General features: G+C 38.7%; 2 protein-coding genes across 3 annotated transcripts in view; one reads left to right on the forward strand and one right to left on the reverse strand.

The window, feature by feature from the left end:
- ANO3 (anoctamin 3) overlaps positions 1-7,899 on the forward strand; it is a 397,040-nt gene extending 389,141 nt beyond the window's left edge. For both annotated transcript variants that reach the window (XM_034645910.1, XM_019807105.2), the window contains 3 exons: positions 298-378; positions 551-656; positions 5,396-7,899. In XM_034645910.1, the coding sequence (XP_034501801.1) occupies positions 298-378; positions 551-656; positions 5,396-5,578 (370 nt within the window). In that variant the 3' untranslated portion in view covers positions 5,579-7,899. The remainder of the gene's footprint in view (positions 1-297; positions 379-550; positions 657-5,395) is intronic.
- A 9,099-nt stretch (positions 7,900-16,998) lies between these two features.
- SLC5A12 (solute carrier family 5 member 12) overlaps positions 16,999-20,851 on the reverse strand; it is a 45,311-nt gene continuing 41,458 nt past the window's right edge. The window contains exons 14-15 of the mRNA XM_002926368.4: positions 19,542-19,669; positions 16,999-17,325 (exon numbers count right to left, since the gene is read on the reverse strand). Coding sequence (XP_002926414.1) covers positions 17,173-17,325; positions 19,542-19,669 — 281 coding nt within the window. The 3' untranslated portion in view covers positions 16,999-17,172. The remainder of the gene's footprint in view (positions 17,326-19,541; positions 19,670-20,851) is intronic.

The following is a 20,851-nucleotide window of genomic DNA, read 5'->3' on the forward strand; positions in this document are numbered from 1 at the left end:
CATTTATAGAGTTCTAATGCATGGGAAGTAATTTACACAATGCCAAGTGCATAGTAAACACTTAATAAACATAAGCCAAATGAAAGCAAAGAAACAGTGGACAAGATTCTGTCTCATTGAGGTAAAATTACAGATTAATGGAAGTTAGGAGATAGAATCAGAGAGCTGAGTTGCTAGGAATTTGTAATTAAAATGGAAGGAATCATAGCACTTACTGAATCCTGTCATGTGTAATGAAGGAACTGGACTTGGAATTTATGACTCTCTGAATCACACAATGCTTTTCTTTTCTCCCAGTTGTTTAAAGGGATATGTCAACAATAGCCTATCCTTCTTTGACCTGAGCGAGCTTGGTATGGGAAAATCTGGTTATTGCAGGTACTTATAAATTATAGCTATCTTTGCTTCCTGCTTTCATCTCCCGTTTCCTCTCTCTACACGCTGATGAGCCCATTTCAACTGTCATTTTGGGGTTTTGGCAAATTGAAAACATTTGGAGCCTTTGCACTTTGGTCTCTTTTCCTCAAATTCTTTGTCTTGTGCATTCTAGGTACCGAGACTACAGAGGTCCCCCTTGGAGTTCCAAACCCTATGAATTCACCTTACAATACTGGCATATCCTTGCTGCTCGACTGGCCTTCATTATCGTGTTCGAGGTTAGTCACAGGCTGATAAAGTCACTCTTGGTAAACGCTTCTCCGACTGATACATCAGTTGACTCTTTGATACAGTAGTTCCCCCACTGACTTCCAAAAAAAGACTTTTGTATATCACAGTAAAAGGTTTAGATACGGTGAAGCTGCTATACAATATACAAAAAAGCAAGAGCTGAATCATGTCAGTGGGTATTTATACCAGAAAACTGGATAAAAGAAGCTATTAATAGTTGAACTGAGAACTTAACCTTGAGCCTTGTAGTAACCACATTGAAAGAAAGAATGGTTTTCATCATTGGAGGAGAGAATGTATACTTGTTCATCAGGGTGGAGAAACTTATTTGCTAATCAACTTAATTACAGTTAACCACATGTGTATTTGTCTAAGGGACAGCAAATAATTGAATAAACAATGCCTGAGAACACGTCCGTGGAACGTGCATAGATTTGGATTATCAGCGCCATTAATATTAGACTGTAGTCCTGTGAAGAAATTTTGAAGCAGCTACAGTATTATTGCCTTCCTTAACATATAAGAAGCTTGATACAATGGGGAATTTAGTGCTGGGATATATTGAGTATTCTCTAAGGTACCACCAAGTTCTGTGGAAAAACCTGGAATGCATCTTTTTTTTAGGGAGAGAAAAAAAGTAGCCATATTGAAAACTTCGGGGAAAAGTCTTCTTAAAGGCAGATATATCTCTCCACCGATCTCCAAAAAATATCTCAAATTTTGTAGTGAAACATCCCTCATCTGTAAGATGAAATGCTTACCTCTAAGGTTTACTCCAGGATGAAATTCTATTACCTAATGACTCTATGAGCCTATAAAAATGTCTCCTGATGAAGCGTGACTTTTTACTTTATTACAGGTAGCATAAGAGGTTAAGGCGTATTTCCAATCCAGTGATTCTGAGACGTCTTTTTTTATTGTGTTTCTAATGTACATTTTTTTCTTCTTCATCTTCTTTTGGAACTCAAGTGAACAGACTTGGTCAAATGTCTTGACTCTCAGCAACCTGTCATTGTAGACACATATGATTCCCTCTTTATCTTTTCTTCTTCATTCCTCATTACTAAGTCCATTACCCACCTATTCCAAAAGCACCCACTCTCTTTTCTTCAGAAGTTTTTCCACATGTTTATTTGAATATACATATATATATTGTTTTAAATGTTCTTTTTTCAAAATTACTTCAGTGGTATTATGCAATAACTCATTTTTATCTCTTACCTATTTTACTTTTTTAGATCTAGAAAGAAGTCTATCCACATTTAGATAATTTTTTCTGTCTACTGAGTATGATAGTTCACTGAATTTAAATGCCATAGTACCCATGGGTGTGTACTTAGGCCTACAATAATTCTCTCTACCTCTATAAATCTCTTATTAGAAATCTTGGGCATGTCGCCTTCTGAACATTATTTAAGGGTTTTTCAGGAGTATTATACTAAGGTGTGGAATTATTTATATGCATACTCGATTTCACATAATACTGACAGGTCCCTCTCCAAATCCCCTTAGATTTTCACCAGATTTTCCTATTCTCTGAATTTCTAATATTTTGCAGTTGGATAAAAGTAAGGTAATATTTTGTTTTAATTTTTTTAAATCTCTTTACTCATGACATTGACTATCACTTTTTTTTTTTTACTAGAAAGCCATTTTGGTTTCTTTTTTTGTCAATTTATAGATTTGATCTATTTTTGGCTGAGTTTCCAGTTTATTTGTTACCAAATTTCAAGATTTTCTTACATGTTTATCAGTTATAAACCAGTCTTTACCAGTTATAAACACTCCAGCTATTCTTTTCTTGTCCATAACCTATTAATTTTATCTATTAACAAATAGTGTCTAATTTTGATGTCATCAAGCCCATCATTGTTTTCCTATTAAGGTTTTGGCTTTTTTGGTCTAACTTCTTCAGGAGATTTTCTTATCTCCAGGTCAAAAGGATATTCTACTGTATTTTTTACTATTAATTTTATAGTCTTACCTATCACACATCCCAAAGATGTCAGGACTTTTCATAGCATCTGAGGGAAAACTTATTTGTCTTATTCTCTATATAGTGACATAGTTTTTTGTTTACTAATATGTTATTTATCCACTGATTTGTAAATCCACCTCTGTAATATTCCAAGTCCCTAGAGCAGGCGTATGCCTGGCCTCGGTGTTCTGATTTCATTACTCCATTTGTCTATTCCTGTTCACTGTCACACCATTTAGATGCCATGGTTTATCTGATAAAGCCCGCCACTTCCCACCCTTGCCAAGCCTGCTCTTATTTTTAAAAATTGCCTCGGCTATTTAGAGTTATTAATCATGCATATACATTGCAGAAGCCATTTTTCAGACTCCCCCAAATATCATACAAGGGTTATGGTTAGAATTACATTTATAGAAAGCACTTGTTGACATATTTACATAATCTGTGCTGATTCCTTAATAAACATGACATTTATTCAAATTGTTCTTATATCCTTTAATGGAGTTTTAAAATATTCTCTTGCTTGTTCATTCCTTCTTATTTCCAAAAACTTTGTAGATATTTTTATTGCTGTCATAAATACTATTTTAGCCTCCCTGATGAGTTGATTGATTTTTGCTGAAATTTCTAATGGTCCTTCTAAAATATGTGTAGCTCCTTGTTTAAGTCTTTCACTTGTTCTACTCTTCTGTCTGTTAAATCTGTTCGATTGTCTTTTCAAAGGATAGTTCAAGTAGCCAGTGTCTCTGCACTTGCGAGGTCTATGCCTCCTTTTTCTTGCTTGCCTCACTGTATTGGAAATTACAGCATGGAGTTGAATAGCAGTGGTGTAAGCAGTTGTGTCTTGTTTCCAAATTTAATACAAATACTTCCGATTTTGTTTCTCTAAGTATGATTCTTGCTGTAGGTTTTTTGTTTAAGATAAATTCTGTCAGTTTAAGAAAATTGGCATCTGGGGCGCCTGGGTGGCACAGCGGTTAAGCGTTTGCCTTTGGCTCAGGGCATGATCCCGGCATTATGGGAACGAGCCCCACATCAGGCTCCTCTGCTATGAGCCTGCTTCTTCCTCTCCCACTCCCCCTGCTTGTGTTCCCTCTCTCGCTGGCTGTCTCTATCTCTGTCAAATAAATAAATATATAAAATCTTTAAAAAAAAAAAAGAAAGAAAATTGGCATCTATGCCTAGTTATATGCTTGCCTTGATAAATGATAAACTTTAGCTTTTTAAAAAAAATAGTTTTTTAAAAATACTGAATCATCTTTGCATATCAGTCTCTTTAGGGAAATCAGTTTACAGGGTCATTTATTGCCATTGTTTAGGACTCGGTGCTTATTCTTCACTAATTTAAATTATAACAAATGGTTTTGATTTTTATTTCTATACCTTTGAGACCCATTGCTGGATATTTCTGTGAATACCAAATACTTGATCAGGAGAGAGACTCCTGAACTACTTTTCTATGGGAAATATGACCCCCTTTACTGTGATCTCCTGCGCAGCGCAGGTTACTGAGACACTCACAGTAAAACCAGTTAAAAGTGCCTGGAATTCTTCCTTTCCACATAGAGAGACCATTGTCACGAAGTACTGTAGGTAAATGGGTTTTTTCCACATATCATCCTAATTCTATCAGTATCAGCTTTTCTTTTCTGTCCAATTGGAAGGTCTACTCTCCTCCACGGGAAAAGAGAAAGGATGCATTTATTATAATAGGAGATGATATTTACGAGGTGCTTATAATGCATCAAGCCCTTCTCTAAGCCCTTCACATGTATTTGCTCATTTAATCTTCATAACGACCTTTAAGAGATATTATTACTGTCATCATTTTAGAGATGAGACACAGAGAACATAGGTGATTTCCATAGGATTACACAACTAATGAGTGTCAGGGCATGGTTCAAACACAGCCTCATTCAACCTCTGAACTTTCTACCACAGTCTTATTACTTTTTGGGTTTTATCCCGTCTTTTTTATTTACAATACTTTTGTCAGTCTGTTTTTAAAAATTAATACATCTGTATCATAAAAGAATTATGTAATAGAGACAAAATATTTTACAGTATTTCAACTTTCTAGAATAGAAATTCTATAAAATGCATGTGCTGGAGATTGAGGCCAATGTCAGTATCCCAGACAGACTGTATTCTGTGCGACTTGTACCCTGTGATTACAATCTATCAGATATGAATTTTCCCTGGATGCGATCTCTCATCCGTGCATAGCAATGCATGTCGGGGCACCTGGGTGGCTCAGTCGTTAAGCACCTGTCTTCGGCTCAGGGCGTGATCCCGGCGTTATGGGATCAAGCCCTGCATCGGGCTCCTCTGCTGGGAGCCTGTTTCTTCCTCTCCCACTCCCCCTGCTTGTGTTCCCTCTCTGGCTGGCTCTCTCTCTCTGTCAAATAAATAAATAAAATCTTTTAAAAAAATGCATGTCATAATAGGGTTGCATAGTATATAAGGATTTTACAGATGTGAACTTAAGATTCATTCAATGTTTATAAAGTGATATCAACATATGGCACCAGAAAGAGGAAGAAATTCTGTTGTCTCCTAATACTTACGTGATTGAAAACAACAATGTAAGTAGTCCCAATATCATTTCTGAAAATGTTAATATTCTAGATAGTACATCCTGAGTTCTGACGCTTGACTGTAAGGCAAACACAACACTGTTTATGATCTATTTTATAACTGGCCTTCCAGAATCTTTGAAAAGTGTACTTTCCCCTCTTAAATTTGCAGCACCTTGTTTTTGGGATCAAGTCGTTCATCGCATACCTGATTCCAGATGTACCAAAGAACCTGTATGACCGAATACGACGGGAGAAGTACTTAGTCCAAGAGATGATGTACGAGGCTGAGCTAGAGCATTTGCAACAACAACGGAGAAAAAGTGGTCATCCTGTTCACCACGAATGGCCTTAGTTGATTCCTGCTGCCCAGAGGGGCAATAGCGTTAGTGGGAATGACAGCAACTTTAAATTCTAGGTGGAATCCAGGAGGAAAGCATACCCGGCAAACCATATGTATGATATGTTACTTGGAAATGCATCGCAGCCTTCTCTGGGATTTGGAATATCCAGGCTTCTAGGGAAAAATACAGGACTCATGACCTTAAAAAATGGTTAGATTGACAGTGCAGGAAGCCAGGATCTAATTCTCAGACCCAGCCTCAGGGAGTTGTGTGTTTGGAGACCTCCACCCTCCATCAGCTGCAGTGTCACGGGAAGGGTGATGGTGAGGTTTCTAGCAACAGATTTCCATGTAAACGTTCATAAGCCAGGCATGCTGAAAATCTCATGTGGTCTTCAATCACATACTCTGGAACCTTGGGTTGAGTTGAGATACTTACAGGAAATGACTTACTAGGAATGACTTAAATCAGTTATTGCCTTTGCTGCCAGAATTCCGTGTCCCTTCAGCTTCTAGGTTTGGGGAATTTTTCTTGTTCCTTGCTGAGATTATGGATCTGTGCCACAAGGAATTTATGCTGCTTTACACTGACTATGCAGTGGAATTGTTGCACACCACCTTTAGTAGTCAAACCAAAAACTAAGATTCTAAAAAGAATACCATTCATTGAAATATATTCTATTGCATTGGCTACATTCAAACATGTTGTGTCACTGGCAGAACAAGTTGCACTGCCTTTTTTTAAACAACCGAATTCCAATAGAGCCACATACTTAAAAAATATGGGCGTTTATTCTCATATTATTTAGAATACCACTCATCTGTATTTTACCGTGGAGGGCTGTTTTATAGTATTTTTAATTTTTTCCTCCCTGGTTTATTATAACAACTCTTGCAGAATAACAGAATAACTTGAAATGCTATACATATGTCGGTTTTCCTTGTACCTTTGCACCTTGGCAATATGTAATGCAAGTTATATTTTGTGCAGCTCTGAGACCAGTTACATAGTATGCCATTGTGACTTGTGTATTCAGGAAACCAGAAGCCAAATGCTTTGCAACAACTTTAAGCTTTTCTAACAATGTGCACTTTTGTTCATGAGCTAATGAAAACAATGCATGAATATAAATTTATATTATTCGTAAAAAAAAAAACCAAAAACCCACATTTTTTGTTTTATTTTCTTTTCGATGAGGGGAGTTTTCTGTTATTGTTTCTTTGATAGACTAATTTAGTTGATTTTTGAAAACTCTCTAAAAACCAAGATCAAGTCAATTGTGAAAGACATCATTTTGCTTTGTTGTGGAGTTGCTATTTCCACGTCAGCTCTGTTTGTGTTATTGGTGTTCACAGACAGATGAAGTGGGAATGATGAAGCATTCAAGGAAAGAAAGCCTGGTGGAGGCATAAGCAATGGGAGCAGGAGGGGAAGGAAGAGGAGAGTTGAAGTGAGGGAACGACTGGGAGAAATCAAGACTCCTTTCCTTGGCAAAGCAATCAAAAGGAATCTCAGTTTTCCTCCCCTGGGAATGGGGCGGCAAATGACATATACTCACACATCCACATATATACATACATATATGATTCATAATCTTTGTCCGGTTTGTTTTTCAGTCAATTAAACAAAGCACAGTTACTTCCAAAATGCATAAAGACCAGATTAAAGACAGAGGAAATAAAGCTACTTTGTATATATGCTAGGGTGTCTCTAGTAAGAAAATTAGAAAGTTTCTCTTACTAGAAAACTGCTTTTTATCATTCTAACACTGAAAATGGTGTTTTGACTTTTTCTTCTTTTACTGCAGGGAAAAGCTGTGATAAATCATAGTTGTTCCTTGGTTTGCCTTTGTCAGAAATACTCACCTCCCTACTTGCCCTCTGATTCTGACAGAGCCAGGGTAGGACCCAGGACTCTGAACTTCCTCCCATGCCTTAGTCTCATGGGACTCTTCCATTCAGATTCCTCTGAGGTTCTTTTTCTGCCACCTGCATATTCATAGCAACTAATTCCACTAACTACACAAAGGAGTTTTAAACTCCTCCATTTCTGTAGCATCTGTGGCATTTCCTTTTCTTTGTTAGCTAAATGTATAACATGCCTGAGAATAAGTACTCTGTATGCTTATTGAAGACATAAATGAACCTGACATTTACGTATTTCCCAAATTAGGGATACGCGACAAAGACATTCTTCTTGCAGTAGAGCAAAGAATAAAGATAGCCATGCCCTTAAGAATTCTTTCAGTTCCTTCTGAGTTGTTTTTATAATACCACCATCAGGGTTTTAAATTGCATTGATTGCCTGGAGAGAAAAACATGAAAAGAGAATGGTATTTTTTTTTTAAGATTTTATTTATTTATTTGACAGAGATAGAGACAGCCAGCGAGAGAGGGAACGCAAGCAGGGGGAGTGGGAGAGGAAGAAGCAGGCTCGCAGCGGAGGAGCCTGACGTGGGGCTCGATCCCGTAACGCTGGGATCACGCCCTGAGCCGAAGGCAGACGCTTAACCGCTGTGCCACCCAGGCGCCCCGAGAATGGTATTTTTAATAAAAAATAATAATACACCGATTTAGACATTGCCTTCTCTGGTAATTTCTCAGACCAATCGAAAAATAGAAGAAACAATGAAAAAGTTATCTGAAAATTTCCTTTTGTGAACCTAGCTCTGCCTTCATCGTTATTGACAGCAAAATATTGGCAGCCCCCTCACAGTATGTGAGTTTTAAATCACTCCGCTTTCGTTGAGAGAAATGTTTTATACCATGGTTTTCATATGAATACAAATTATTTCTCAAAGATTTATATAGCACACACTATTCTCAGGAATTCTGTATTACATGAATGCTGCTTATATATTTTCATATTCTCAATCGTTGTCTTTTCAAGCAAATATCTAATATATATGTGCATGCAGTCTGCCTTGACAAGTTGTACCAAGCTGTAGCACTTTCCCAGTACAGTGTGTGGAAAATCGCTCTACGTAGTAGCCGACATAGTTTGCAATGTCTGAGTCTGTGCACGCCCTTTTCAATAAAATGCTGCTGAGTGACAGCATGATGACACACAACTTCTGAATGATGCACTTTCTTTCAAAATGACTCTTAGCACAATGGGTGGTAGAACGGAATGAAAGGAACATTTTTCACTCAATAAATTATGTGATATGATATTTCTTCCTATATTTTGCATGTTCAAGTTGATCCTGCTTGTTTTTTAAATAGAAGTTGGAGTGGGTATGGGGAGACAGGACTGCTCACTCTTTAGGTCCAAAAGCAATAGTGTCCTAGTCTTGCAAGCCCTTGTTCCACTGCTACAAAGTTTTGGCTGTTTGTCTTCTGATAAGCTCATTGTCATCATCAAGGCATTTGCACATGAAACGTACAGATGGAGAGTCCTACTGATTTTAATAATGCTTTGTTCCAGAAACAGATGGGAGAGGAAGCTTGATTTGTTCTTAAGACAGTAATGCTTCTATCATACAGAAGCATTTTCTTTTTCACACTTGGGCTGGCTCCACCAATCACTTTGAAAACCTCCTTAGGCTAAGAATTTTAGCACTGATAAAATTCATGTCCAGGGAAGAGGACGTTTAGGGGCACTGCAGCCAACTGCCATCAAGAGGTGACCAAATTGCCCATTTTTTTCTCAACTTGGTCAAAATTGAAAATCCAGGTTGCCTGAAGAGTTGCTTAACTGATATGGCTGAATTCGTTAGTCTGTCAACTGGGGGCAGGTAGACAGAGGCACAGGGTGTGGTGTGTGTGCTTGTGCTGTGTGCGTGTGTGTGCACTTACTATCTGTGAGATATGCCCAACTCAGTCCTACGACGGTCATAAGATATTTCCATTCCATTTTCCCCCAAATCACAATATTATAACAGGCTTTAGGAATAGTTGTGGATGTTATCCAGGTAATCAGTCAACATCGTATTCTTTCTGGTGTTCTCAGAAACTCAGGAGAGAGAACCTTTTAGGAATGGCCTAAAATACCTAGCTTCTGATAGAAAAGTGTGACTTTTCCTACAGGCATTTCTATTCAAACTGAAATATGCCAACAATTCGTAGTCCAACGTATTTTATTGATTTGGCTTTAGCTAGAATTATTGATCAGACTAGGTTCCTGCTCCCTGGGATTTGTGTATTTGTAATGGTGATAAGTTACCTTCAGTTGTACATGCCATTTGGGTTCCTCTGAAAAACCACACCCACAGCCGCATTTGGTGGTTTTCTTTCTAGAAAACACAAGTATCATAGCCACTGTGTTCTAGCCACTTTTGCATTAAGGCATCTTTTCCAGGGAAGTAAAATGAAAGTAGATAGGTTGATAGAAAAGAGACTTATGCTTAGGATCAACTCCAATTTCTTGTATAATCAAAGTCTACTTTCTGGAAGAAGAAGCCTATCATTCAAATCTCACTGATCTTTTTGTTTGTTTGTTTGTTTTAAGATTTTATTTATTTATTTGAGAGAGAACGAGCAGTGGAGAGGGGCAGAGGGATAGAGAGAAGCAGACTCCCCGCTGAGCAGATAACCCGATGCGGGACTCCATCCCAGAATCCAGAGATCGTGACCTGAGCTGAAGGCAGACACTTACCCGTCCGAGCCACCCAGGCGCCCTAAGCCTCACTGTTGTATATGATGGTACCGGTGTGTGCCCAGCACAATTCTCCCTAGGTGAAGCCTCTTGATTCCACACCCAGCTGGCCCCGAGAGCAAGGCTTGAATACACCAGAGAGTAAGCTGTGTGGATGTTGTTTCTTTCTCTAAGACGGAAGGGAGTCAAATTTCCAGACACAGGCCCAATATTGACTTCCTCAGAGTATTCATCTTAATTCTCTCTGTGTGGGGGGAAAACAGTTTCTTTGCTCTCAGAAGGCAAAATTTTCCTAAATTATTAGTTGGAAAGCAAAATTTTATGAGATCTATTTAGATAGTCCCCACAAAATATAATTGTCATATGGATGGCTAGCCCCATGTGATTTTCATACTGCCTCAAATCCTTTATAATCATCCGTCAGTGTCCATGCCACTCAACACTACCAGGTGAACACAGTAGCTAAGTGTTTTGTTTTGTTCTTTAATGATGATTTTTTTTTAAGTAATCTCTACACCCAACATAAGGCTCAAACTCACAACCCCGAGATCAAGAACCACACACTCTACTGCTGAGGCAGCCAGGGCCCCCACATTAGGCTAAGTTTATTATCTTTCTAACAAGTAGTATGAGCAGGCTTTTCCCACTTTTCATTAAGTGAGAAGAAGGGAACTGAGTGACCAGAAACCTGATGGCAAAGTTAATTGTTGAAGCAATGTTTGGGGGATGGTGGAAGGGCCTTAGGGACTTTCCTACCTGAGCAAAAAACGTCTGCTTTGCAAATCCTATTTCAGACTCTGCTGTGCACACACCCAGCTTTCTTTCTGACTGAAAAACAACTGCAATTTCGTTCATCCTTTAACATTCAGAGAAATGAAGTTTTTGTTCTCCTTGTTTTTTTTTTCTTACCTGTTTTAAGATTACGAAGCTAAATATGGTAAGCTTAGACTTCAGTGACAACTCCAGCCAAAGAATAAACATCTCGATTTTCAATGCTGAAGATGAAAATGCCCTTAAAAATATGTGCAATTTTATCTTCCTAGGATGTGTGGCTATCGGCTTCCATATTGTATTTTTCAGCGAGGGAAGACCTAGGGAGTCCTGTAATTGAAGAGGAAGTTTGGGTAAGAGACAGAGTGGATTTCTCCAACCATTTTTTGTTCTTCAAAGGAGAAATTATGTTGTAACTGCATATTTAGCCAGATGAACTTAAATGTTGATTTTTTTTTCTTTCTACTGTCTGCAATTCCTCTGCAAATCAAATTGTATACAGTAGATTGTTAATCGTTAAGGATTCCTTCCACACTCTCATTAGAAGTTTTAAAGCCAATTTAAGGAAGATTTGCTCTGTTGAAACAGATTGAATAAAATTTTAAGGTCAGCATTCTTGAAAAGAGTTAACAATAAAGGTACATAAACCATTATGATGTTTGCAAATCAAGCAATTACATTGCCTCTACAAATTCTGCTGACCATCTTATGCTGGTATAAATAAGCAATTTGTGGATTGCTCATTGATTTTCTTATGTGGTAATTACATTAGGGCATTGAATCAATATACTACATGAAATTATTTTTAGCTTTTTAAGTATGTCAAAGCAGATTCTGTAATGGGGAACTGGATGTTCAAAACTCCTGCGTACACAATTGCTTTAACATTTTTAAAAAAGAGATGAATGGTTGTTTCTGAAAATTCCTGAGGACAAATAGGCCAAGGCCCATAAAAGACATCACCATTATATATTGCTTTTCTTGATTTATAGTGGCCTATTGTATTAAGTCATAAAATCCTCTTCATGGTTACTTCTGAGTGTGTGTGGGTGTGGGTGTGTGTATGTGTGCCCTGAACCCCTGAGCAGCCCAAATATAGGCATTATCCAAAATACATAGAAGAAGTCATGTTATATAGTATGTCAAAACTTATTTTGACATGTGTTTACTTGGTGACTTGGTAGACCAGACTAAATCAATTAGGCTTCTATAAAAGCTTTTAGAGTGGATAATTATTTTGCACCCTGCTCCTAACCTGTAGAAAATATTCACATTGATCATTTAAATACACTTCAATCTGAACTTACTTTTAAAAGAAATAATTAAAATTGTTATGTATCTCAATTCTATATCTATGCTCATCCTACAGACATTTTTCTTAAAGTCAAGCCATTGTTATAACTACAGCATTAAATTTAGTATTTCATGACTCTATGAAAAAGACATAAAATCTGGAAATAGAAAAAAATCATCTTAAATTTCACACTAATATACAGAAATATTATCAACTAACATTTCCATGAGAGAGTAGAATTATTTTTCTAATTCATCATGAGAATATAATGAGAGAGCCACTGATATCCGGACACCCCAAGTAAGGGCCATGTTGATTAAGTAGCCAAATATTTATATGTTTAACTCTGTCTTCTGAAGAGCTGATATTTCAAATACCAGAAGTACAGTATTAGAAAAGTGGGTTTATGAGTCTTTGTTATTCACATAGGTGTCTGCAAATCTAGATTGATATGGTCAGGAGATTGGAATGGAGGAAGAAATAATAGCATTAACTCTTTCCAAGAATTACAAATAAAAATAACCCATTAGATGAGTATTAATTACAAGTTACACTTGATTAAAATTTTGTATCATTTTAATATCATTGGTAACATCAATTATATTTTAGTTGTTTGGAAATAAATTATACTTCAAGGTTATTAATGTTGGGTTAAAGAGGCTAACTTTACAGTAAACCCAGCTACCTGGGAATACTGAGATTCTGCACATGAGATTTCTAACTATACAAATGTATACATAGAGAGCTAAACTTTCTGTAATGTTTTGAGACAATTTATTTCTAGGAGAACAATTGAAAGGAAACTGTTCTATTTTTTTCTATTCACTGATCTGATCTTTGTAAGAATGTTTAAGTAAGATTGTTATACCATAAAGATATTTCAGTAATATTCTCTTTGAAATATTGTTTGCAAGCCCCCCGGTGTGTGGCTTCTTTCTTTTTTTTTTTCTCTTTAAAGTGAAATGCTAGAACCCCATAAAATCACAAAAGAGTGAAATTTCTATTCAAGAAATATTATTTGAATTAGCAAGGGAAAAGCCCTCACCCCTTCTGTTGTCGTCTGGAAAATCACAATCGCTGTTAAATGTGCAGAGTTGTACACAAGGCTTGAGATGCCGTTTACGTGTACAAACGTAATACTTAACAAATCATAAATGTGAATATTGCATTTTTCAGTAATAAATTTGTCTGTCTTTATAACAGTGGGTTTTTTTCTTTTTTTCAAGAATTGCGGACCTTTAGAAAAGTTGCTCCCTGAAAAATCATATTTTATTTAAATTTGCCTTTAAAAAAAAGCTACTGTCTGGAAATTCATGGCATGACTTGTAGTTTATAGCTTAATGTTATCTTGTTCTTGTTAATTCTTAAACTGCTTCCGTAATTCATATGCTAAGCCAGTATCTTGAAAATTAAAGAGAAACAGTGAACCAGTGTAACCGACAATGAATACTGTCAGGAGCGTCACTTTCTTCATACACTGCAGACTAACAAGTATGTTTCACGGGGGCCAGTCGCCGCACTAACTAGTTGATAGATTTCCCTTTATAAATCCTCGCAACAGCCCTACTAAGTAGGGGCCACTTTTGCTCCTTTTAATTTGTAATAAACAAAACTTTAGAAAGCTTTGCCCAAGAATTCCCGAGATAATTTATGTCAGACCTTGCTGTCTGCCTCCAGTCTGACCCCTCGGTGAATAAGCTGTGCTTCTTGCTCCAAATGGTAACAAAGAAAGTATCAGTTCTCCAAACGAACTCCTCAGAATGAATGAAAGAGACAACTGAGGTCCTTGCATTTCATTTTTACCAATATTTGTGATTGATTGTAAAAGATGGAGACCGTCATTAAGTTTGGCAGGTTTTAGGCCACCCTAGAACTCATTATTCATAGCCCATTTATTGAGAATCTCCCTGGTCGTTCCGTGGCAAAATCAGCCACAGGTTTAAGCCATTTCCGTGGCTTGGATTGAACTTGGCACTGGACAGATCTTATACTGCCCTGGGAACCTTGACAGGAGTCTGAGCTGATGCTCCTAGGAAGGAGTGAGGGCAGGAGAGGTGTGCACAGCCCAGGAGTTGAACACACGACCATGCTTCACGGTTCCTTTCGTTCAGCCACACAACAGATGTGGTTCCTGGACGCTGCGGAAGATGGTTTTTCCCTGGAACTCCCATCTGCGCTCTACTTGAAGCCTTAGATTTTCGCATGTTTGTTCAACTAGGAAGAATGAGGAGGGATCCCTATGTGGATCCCTACAAGCACTCAAAATATTAACTCGTAATGTCATAGGTTCCATTACATGAGAGAAGGCAGAGCCATTTTTATAATAATAATAATGATAATAATAATATCTGCCATTTGTAAGTCATTTTATGATTTGATAACACTCCAGGTAAGAGAATTAGTGACTAAAAAAAAGAAAAAAAAAGAAGGGTCCTAAAAAACTTTCTGGGGAAAGTGCTGTCCCAGTGAAACATTTGTGGGATAATTTGTGAGAACAATTTGTGAATAAAATCAAGAATTATGTGGTACCTTCTGTTTTCATGTAATTCCAAGTGAAAGTTCAAAATCTTGAAATGTATTCCATACATATATACCCCAGCAGTGTGTCTCTCACCCGGGTCCCCCGTGCCTGGTGTGTCTGGAGGGGCAGCCCCATGCTGGTTCTTAGCTGCAGAGACCGGGTCGTCTTGCAGGCCTCTGTGGACCTCCCGGGGGCGAAGCTGTCAGCTCAAAATCAGACTGTGATGTGCTCTCTATGCCTGAGTGGCCACTGATCAGTTCAGACACCCTTCAGGGATTGCTGTCCGTCCATGCTCTTGCCATTAGAATCTCTGACAGGGTGTGCTGAGAAGGCAGGATGCAGGGGTGGTAACTGATTGATCTTTTCCTTAAAGTGAATAATGGGTAATTTGTCAATAAAGTATTTCCCTGGTGGGGAGAGGGGCAGGAAACCACACATCTAATGGCTACTGTTTATCAAATTCTCATTCTCAGAGTTGTTTCTTCCCTTCCTGGTCCTAAGATATTAACTAAACCAATGAGGTTTGGCCCAGATTTCAACATTCACCTAATATAGTCTCGAAATTCTAATTCATAGGGATGTCCTAACTATTAAATCATTTGGAAAATAATTGCACCTTTCAATTTGCAAATCCTTAGATCAACACCTTCATTAGCTTGCTGGACCTCAAAAATTGTTTTTAGACATTTCTCATTTTCATAATTTTTTTCCTTCCCATTTTCAGATATTTTTCCAAACATATTTTTTACTTTTTTACTTCTTTCCCCTTTTTCCAAATGTATTTTTCTCATCTCCCTTATAAGCCACAATCCAATTCTCTCTTTTCCCCCCTCTATTCTCCTCTCCCATTGAGAGTGGAGGGAGAGAAGGCAAGCTCTGGGCTGTGGCTCATGAACGCCAGTTGTTTTTTTCATTCCTTCATTGATTTTTCCCCCCATCATCTTTCTATCTTCTCTCCCTGATAACAAATACTAATTACATAATTTTTTTCCCTATCTCATGTTTCTTTTAAGGTTTTCTCCCAGATTACATTGAAACAACATAGCCTTTGGGGCTTCTTATCCTTGCTCATTCGGACCATTTCTTTTTTATTTTTCTGACATACTATTACTAGGCCTTTTGCTCTTTCCTGGGCACCAAAATAAATATCTAACACCTGCCCTAATGTACCTGACACTGAGACGCCAGCTTATTCCTACTATCTTCCCTCAGATCTAGCCCCTGTGGCACCAGTTCTTTTTTTTTTTTTTTTTTTACTTTTTAAGGATTTTGTTTCATTGCTTCTTCCAAAAAGCTTTCACTGCCTCTCCATTTTTTATAAACAACTTTTGTTCTATAGTTTCCTCTTACTCCAGAACTTAAAAAATTATTTTCAAGAATGAAACACTTTAAATCTTTTCTTCTGTCACCTTAGCCTGATGGAACACATTAAGCTTGCTCCTCAGAGCTGAATCAGTATAGCGTAAATCCTGCGGCCGAGGTATTTTGCGCCAAAGACCCCCTGGCTAGTGAAATCTCTGGGCTGGTAAGCTATTTGCGAGCTTCTTTTCCACAATGCTTTCCTAACAGCCTCCTATAGGACATTCCTTGATCCTCTTTACTCGGCCCTGGGGAAAGACTCTAGACTTCTGTTGAGCAGAATCAATTTTTCTTTGTAAGATGATAGAAGGAAAGACCTATGACACCAAGAGCCCAAGGGAGCAGTGCGTTCAGTTATGATTGTTGCGCTAACTAGATATACCAGTCCGTCTCCTGTGCTGAGCAAAATTATTCCTAAGGCTTGGTCAGGACAGCTGTAGGAGCAGGAATGACTGGAAGAGGAATTCAAGCTATGGGGTGTGGGTGGCGCAGGGTGAGGGGGCTAATGGCAGTTAAGTGTTCCAACTGCAACCGCGGTGTGGGGTGATGTGAAATGTGTCTCCATCCACGCGAGAGATGGGGGTCGGGGTGGATGGCACGCCTTCATCTTATCAGCAGTGATGGAGAAGCATTTAATATGCATACCCTCTTCCACATTCTGCCTGTGAACTCCAAGATACGTGATGGTTCGAGAACTAACAAAAAACAAAACAAAACACCTTGAAGTTTAATAGGACGTAAAGCAAAGGGACTGACCCTTTGCACTGCAGTGACGGCCAGTCCTAATTTAACCCAGGATGAAGTTGCCAGGGCATTTAAGACTGGGCTGTTTCTTCTCACCTGAAAGTTGGGGTCTTCCAAAGAATATCCTGGGAATATCCAGGGGAACAGTCATTTTATTTGTATTTATAAATAAGTATAAATAGACATTAGACATCCCTCCTTCTAGCAGTGACAACTCCATACATGTACAAACCAACTGGCAAGCAGGATGCAGATTATGTGTCTGTGTGTGTGCTTGTGTGCGTGCGTGTGTGTGTGTGTGTTGTACTTGCATGCATGCGTTAGAAATAGGTAATCTTCTCAAACGCCATATTGTTGTAGCTTTTGTCCTTCGGATCATGGCCTGGAATATGGACCGGGTTTTCTTCCCTGAGTCCATTCTGTAAGACAGATTCAGCCCCTTGTTTCCAGAAACTGCCATTCTCAAGGTTTTCCTAAGGAAAATGAAAAGATACATATTAGGGAGTTATCTTGCTGTATTCTAAGTCACACGGAGAGAATCTTGCCGAGCACCTCCCCCTCACATGATAGGATATGATCGAATGATAAGATATCAAATCAAATGAAATGTAAATATAAAAAAAATGCATTTCTTGATTGATGAGTATGATGACTAAGTCCATGTAGGTACTATTTCTAAAGATAATAAAAACAGAAGGAACAATTTCTTGAGCATTCGCAATATATCTTGTGCTGTGTGAAGAGATGAATATTGTATATCTTTCCGTTAGTAAAGTAACCCTGTAAGGTAGTAGTCTCATCTCCTGAGGAAAGACAAACCTGTGTCTCAGATGGTGGGGGTGCCCTTATTTCCTGTGAAGAGCCGGGCCTCTTGATCATAAGGGGGAACCTGTAGGCAGACTCCCCCAGAAGCTGCCTAGTGTCATTCTTCAGAAAAGGAGCTCATGAATGACACACTAAGTGCTCCCTCCCCCTCTCAGCTCAGCCTTGAGAACAGAAGCTGCTTCTATCAACAAGATTTATCATTCATTCCAGGAAACTCTTGCCTAGGAACATAAGTCTGTAAATCAGTAAATACCTTGATTATTTACTTCTAGAACTTCCTCAAAAATCCATTTATCCAAACAATACAGTGCTGCATCAGCTGCTTTCTCAGAAGAATAGATTGCCTTCACATTCTGAACGCCTGTCAAGATGGTGCTGTCCTTACTCCAGTAACTATTACGCTCAACTTTACTTCATATACATGTTATGATGGTATTTGGAGGAAGGAGAACGACCAACAACCTAGGTGATGTGATATGGGCGAAGAGTTTGTCTTCTAGAGTACTAAGAGAATAAAACGTCTAAAACTGAAAGAATGTTAATAAGCCGTAACTAAGAAAAGAAAAAAAAAACAAAAAAACACTCCTGCACTTAATGAGGCTGAGAGGTCAGGCATAGATAAGACCGTTTGCAAACTTAACAAGAAACATTACATCTCCCAAGGTCCTACTGTTGTCAAATGCCATAACAACACTAAGAGATTATTGCTCTCTTACCAAATGGGCCCCAGATAGCTTTGTTTTCATTCTCAGCTTCCCTTAGACTCCTATCAGAATCCTTCAATGGGAACCCAAACCTTACAAAAGTCATGTCCAGAATCCCTCTTGTTAAGGATGGCATTGCCTGCTTCCCTGGTATGCTCTCCACCCCCACCCCCAGCAGCTTCAAGTCAATAAGTCAAATTTGGTCTGAGCACAGGGCTGTTCCTGGTGGTCTTTGGCTGTTCTGACCCTAATGATACTTGGGTAATGTCTCTAGCCCCGCCTGGTCTAAGCACAGCTCTCAGTGGATAGGAAAGGTGGGCATTCTGCTGCTTCTCTACCTAAGAAGTTCCCCCAGTCAATCTGACCCTGTATTTACATTCACGGAGCTAGAGATGTCTGTGTCCACGATGGCACTGAACGATCTCCCGGTTCCCAGGTAAAAGTTGAAGTTCGAAGAGGTGAAACAATTTACCCAAGGCAAGTAAGACACGGAACCGGGATTCTCTCCAGGGCTGGCTCTCAAGACTATGCTTTTCACCATGATATTAGGCAGTTGCCCCCTGTTTTATTGCTTTCCTTTTCTTTTTTTTTTAATTTCTTTTTTTTATAATATTTTTTATTATGTTATGTTAGTCACCATACAGTATATCCTTAGTTTTTGATGTAGTGTTCCATGATTCATTATTTGCGTGTAACACCCAGTGCACCATGCAATATGTGCCCTCCTTACTACCCATCACCAGCCCATCCCAGTCGCCCACCCTCCTCCCCTCTGAAGGCCTCGGTTTGTTTCCCAGAGTCCATAGTCTCTTACGGTTCTTTCCCCCTTCTGTTTACTCCCCCCTTCATTCTTCCCTTCCTTCTCTTACTGATCTTCCTGCTATTTCTTAAGTTCATTGTTATATTTTTCCTAGACTTCACCCCCAGAAGGGTTAAAAGGAATTTTGGAAATTGATCGCTTGCAGTGCCAACAATTCACCCCAAAGATACATTTCTATGCTCAGAAGCTAATTAGCTGGGTAACTGAAGTTGAAACTAGATTCGGGTTGTAACATTCGTTGTCTTCCTTTCTCACACCCACGTTTGCGGATGGTTTAAATGGGCATCAAGGGAATCCCTTTGAGCTCCTGTGTTTTTCAGAAGTTCAAACATCAGCTCACCTGCTCCGTCCCACTGTCATGCTGAACACCACACCAGCACAGCCTTTTGTATTTCTCAGACCAAAAGCAAAATAAATTGCAAACTGGTCTAATTAGCAGCGGTTGAATATCCTTGCCGCTCTGGTGACCTATTAACGTAAGGACAGACGGATGAGGTGATTGCGTGCTTCCAAGGCTTCCATAAGGATTTAAGCATTGTATACTTACTAATTAAGTCACTTCTTAGGATAAGGGTGAAAATAGGCCTGACTGGTTAATAGACAGAAATTGGTAACTGCTCGATGTGAGTGGGGGGATAGTTTTTAAATATCCAGGAACTTTCAGGTCAGGCAAACTCACAGACACAGAGTTAAGCAGAGACACCATATTTATTTTTAAATACGGATTATGGAAAACTCTACTCTTATCCTTTGGTAGGTCACCGGCGGGGGACAGCAGGAATCATAATTTCTTCCTTTAGGAAAACTCTTGGTTTTTCAGCCACATCAAATATATTGGAGGTCATCAGAGTCATCATTTGTAAAATTAAAAACGTTATTTTTACTCTTCTTCATTCCACCCCAGCATTCTGAATGAGCAATACCTCCCCATTCCCTCCAGCCAGTCTAGACTTTCCTCACACCTCCTTTCCAATCATTAAAACGTACCTGTCCAATGCCCCATCCCTTCAAACCCTGCTGTGGAGTACGAGTCAGTCACATTGACATTCAAACCAGGATTTAAAGGCTGACAGTATTCCCTGACTAAAACCTTTGTAAATGTTGGTATAATGATAACTGTTCACAAATACCCAATCTTGTTCGATGGCTGTCTTCAATTCAATAGCCAGTTTAGTCTAAATGTCCGTCCATGGGGTAGCGGAGTAGTGATTATAACCTTGATCACATTCTTCCTATGTACCAGACACTGTGCCTGTCCACAAGCTTTTTCCAAATTCAAATTTCTTTCTAAAAATAACAAAAATATAGATTCCTAAAGCTCCAAATTGAAGTTTAAATGATACATTCCCTGACACTATGTCACTCTGTCAAAAGACATTCAACCTAATAGAATTGTATTACTCTTAATAACATTTATTTATTAGCAAGTGCTTTCTATGTACTAGGCACATATTTATGTAGGTTATAAAACATATCTAATCTTTATGAAATAGATATTGTGGGACTGCCAAGGTGGCTCAGTCAGTTGTACATCTGACACTTGATTTTGGCTCAGGTCATGATCCCAGGGTCCTGGGATGGAACCCCACATCAGACTCCCTGCTCAACTTGGAGTCTGCTTCTCCCTCTCCCTCTGCCCCTCCCCCAACC

The sequence above is a fragment of the Ailuropoda melanoleuca genome, chromosome 16 (assembly GCF_002007445.2).
Source record: "Ailuropoda melanoleuca isolate Jingjing chromosome 16, ASM200744v2, whole genome shotgun sequence".
Lineage (NCBI taxonomy): Eukaryota > Metazoa > Chordata > Mammalia > Carnivora > Ursidae > Ailuropoda > Ailuropoda melanoleuca.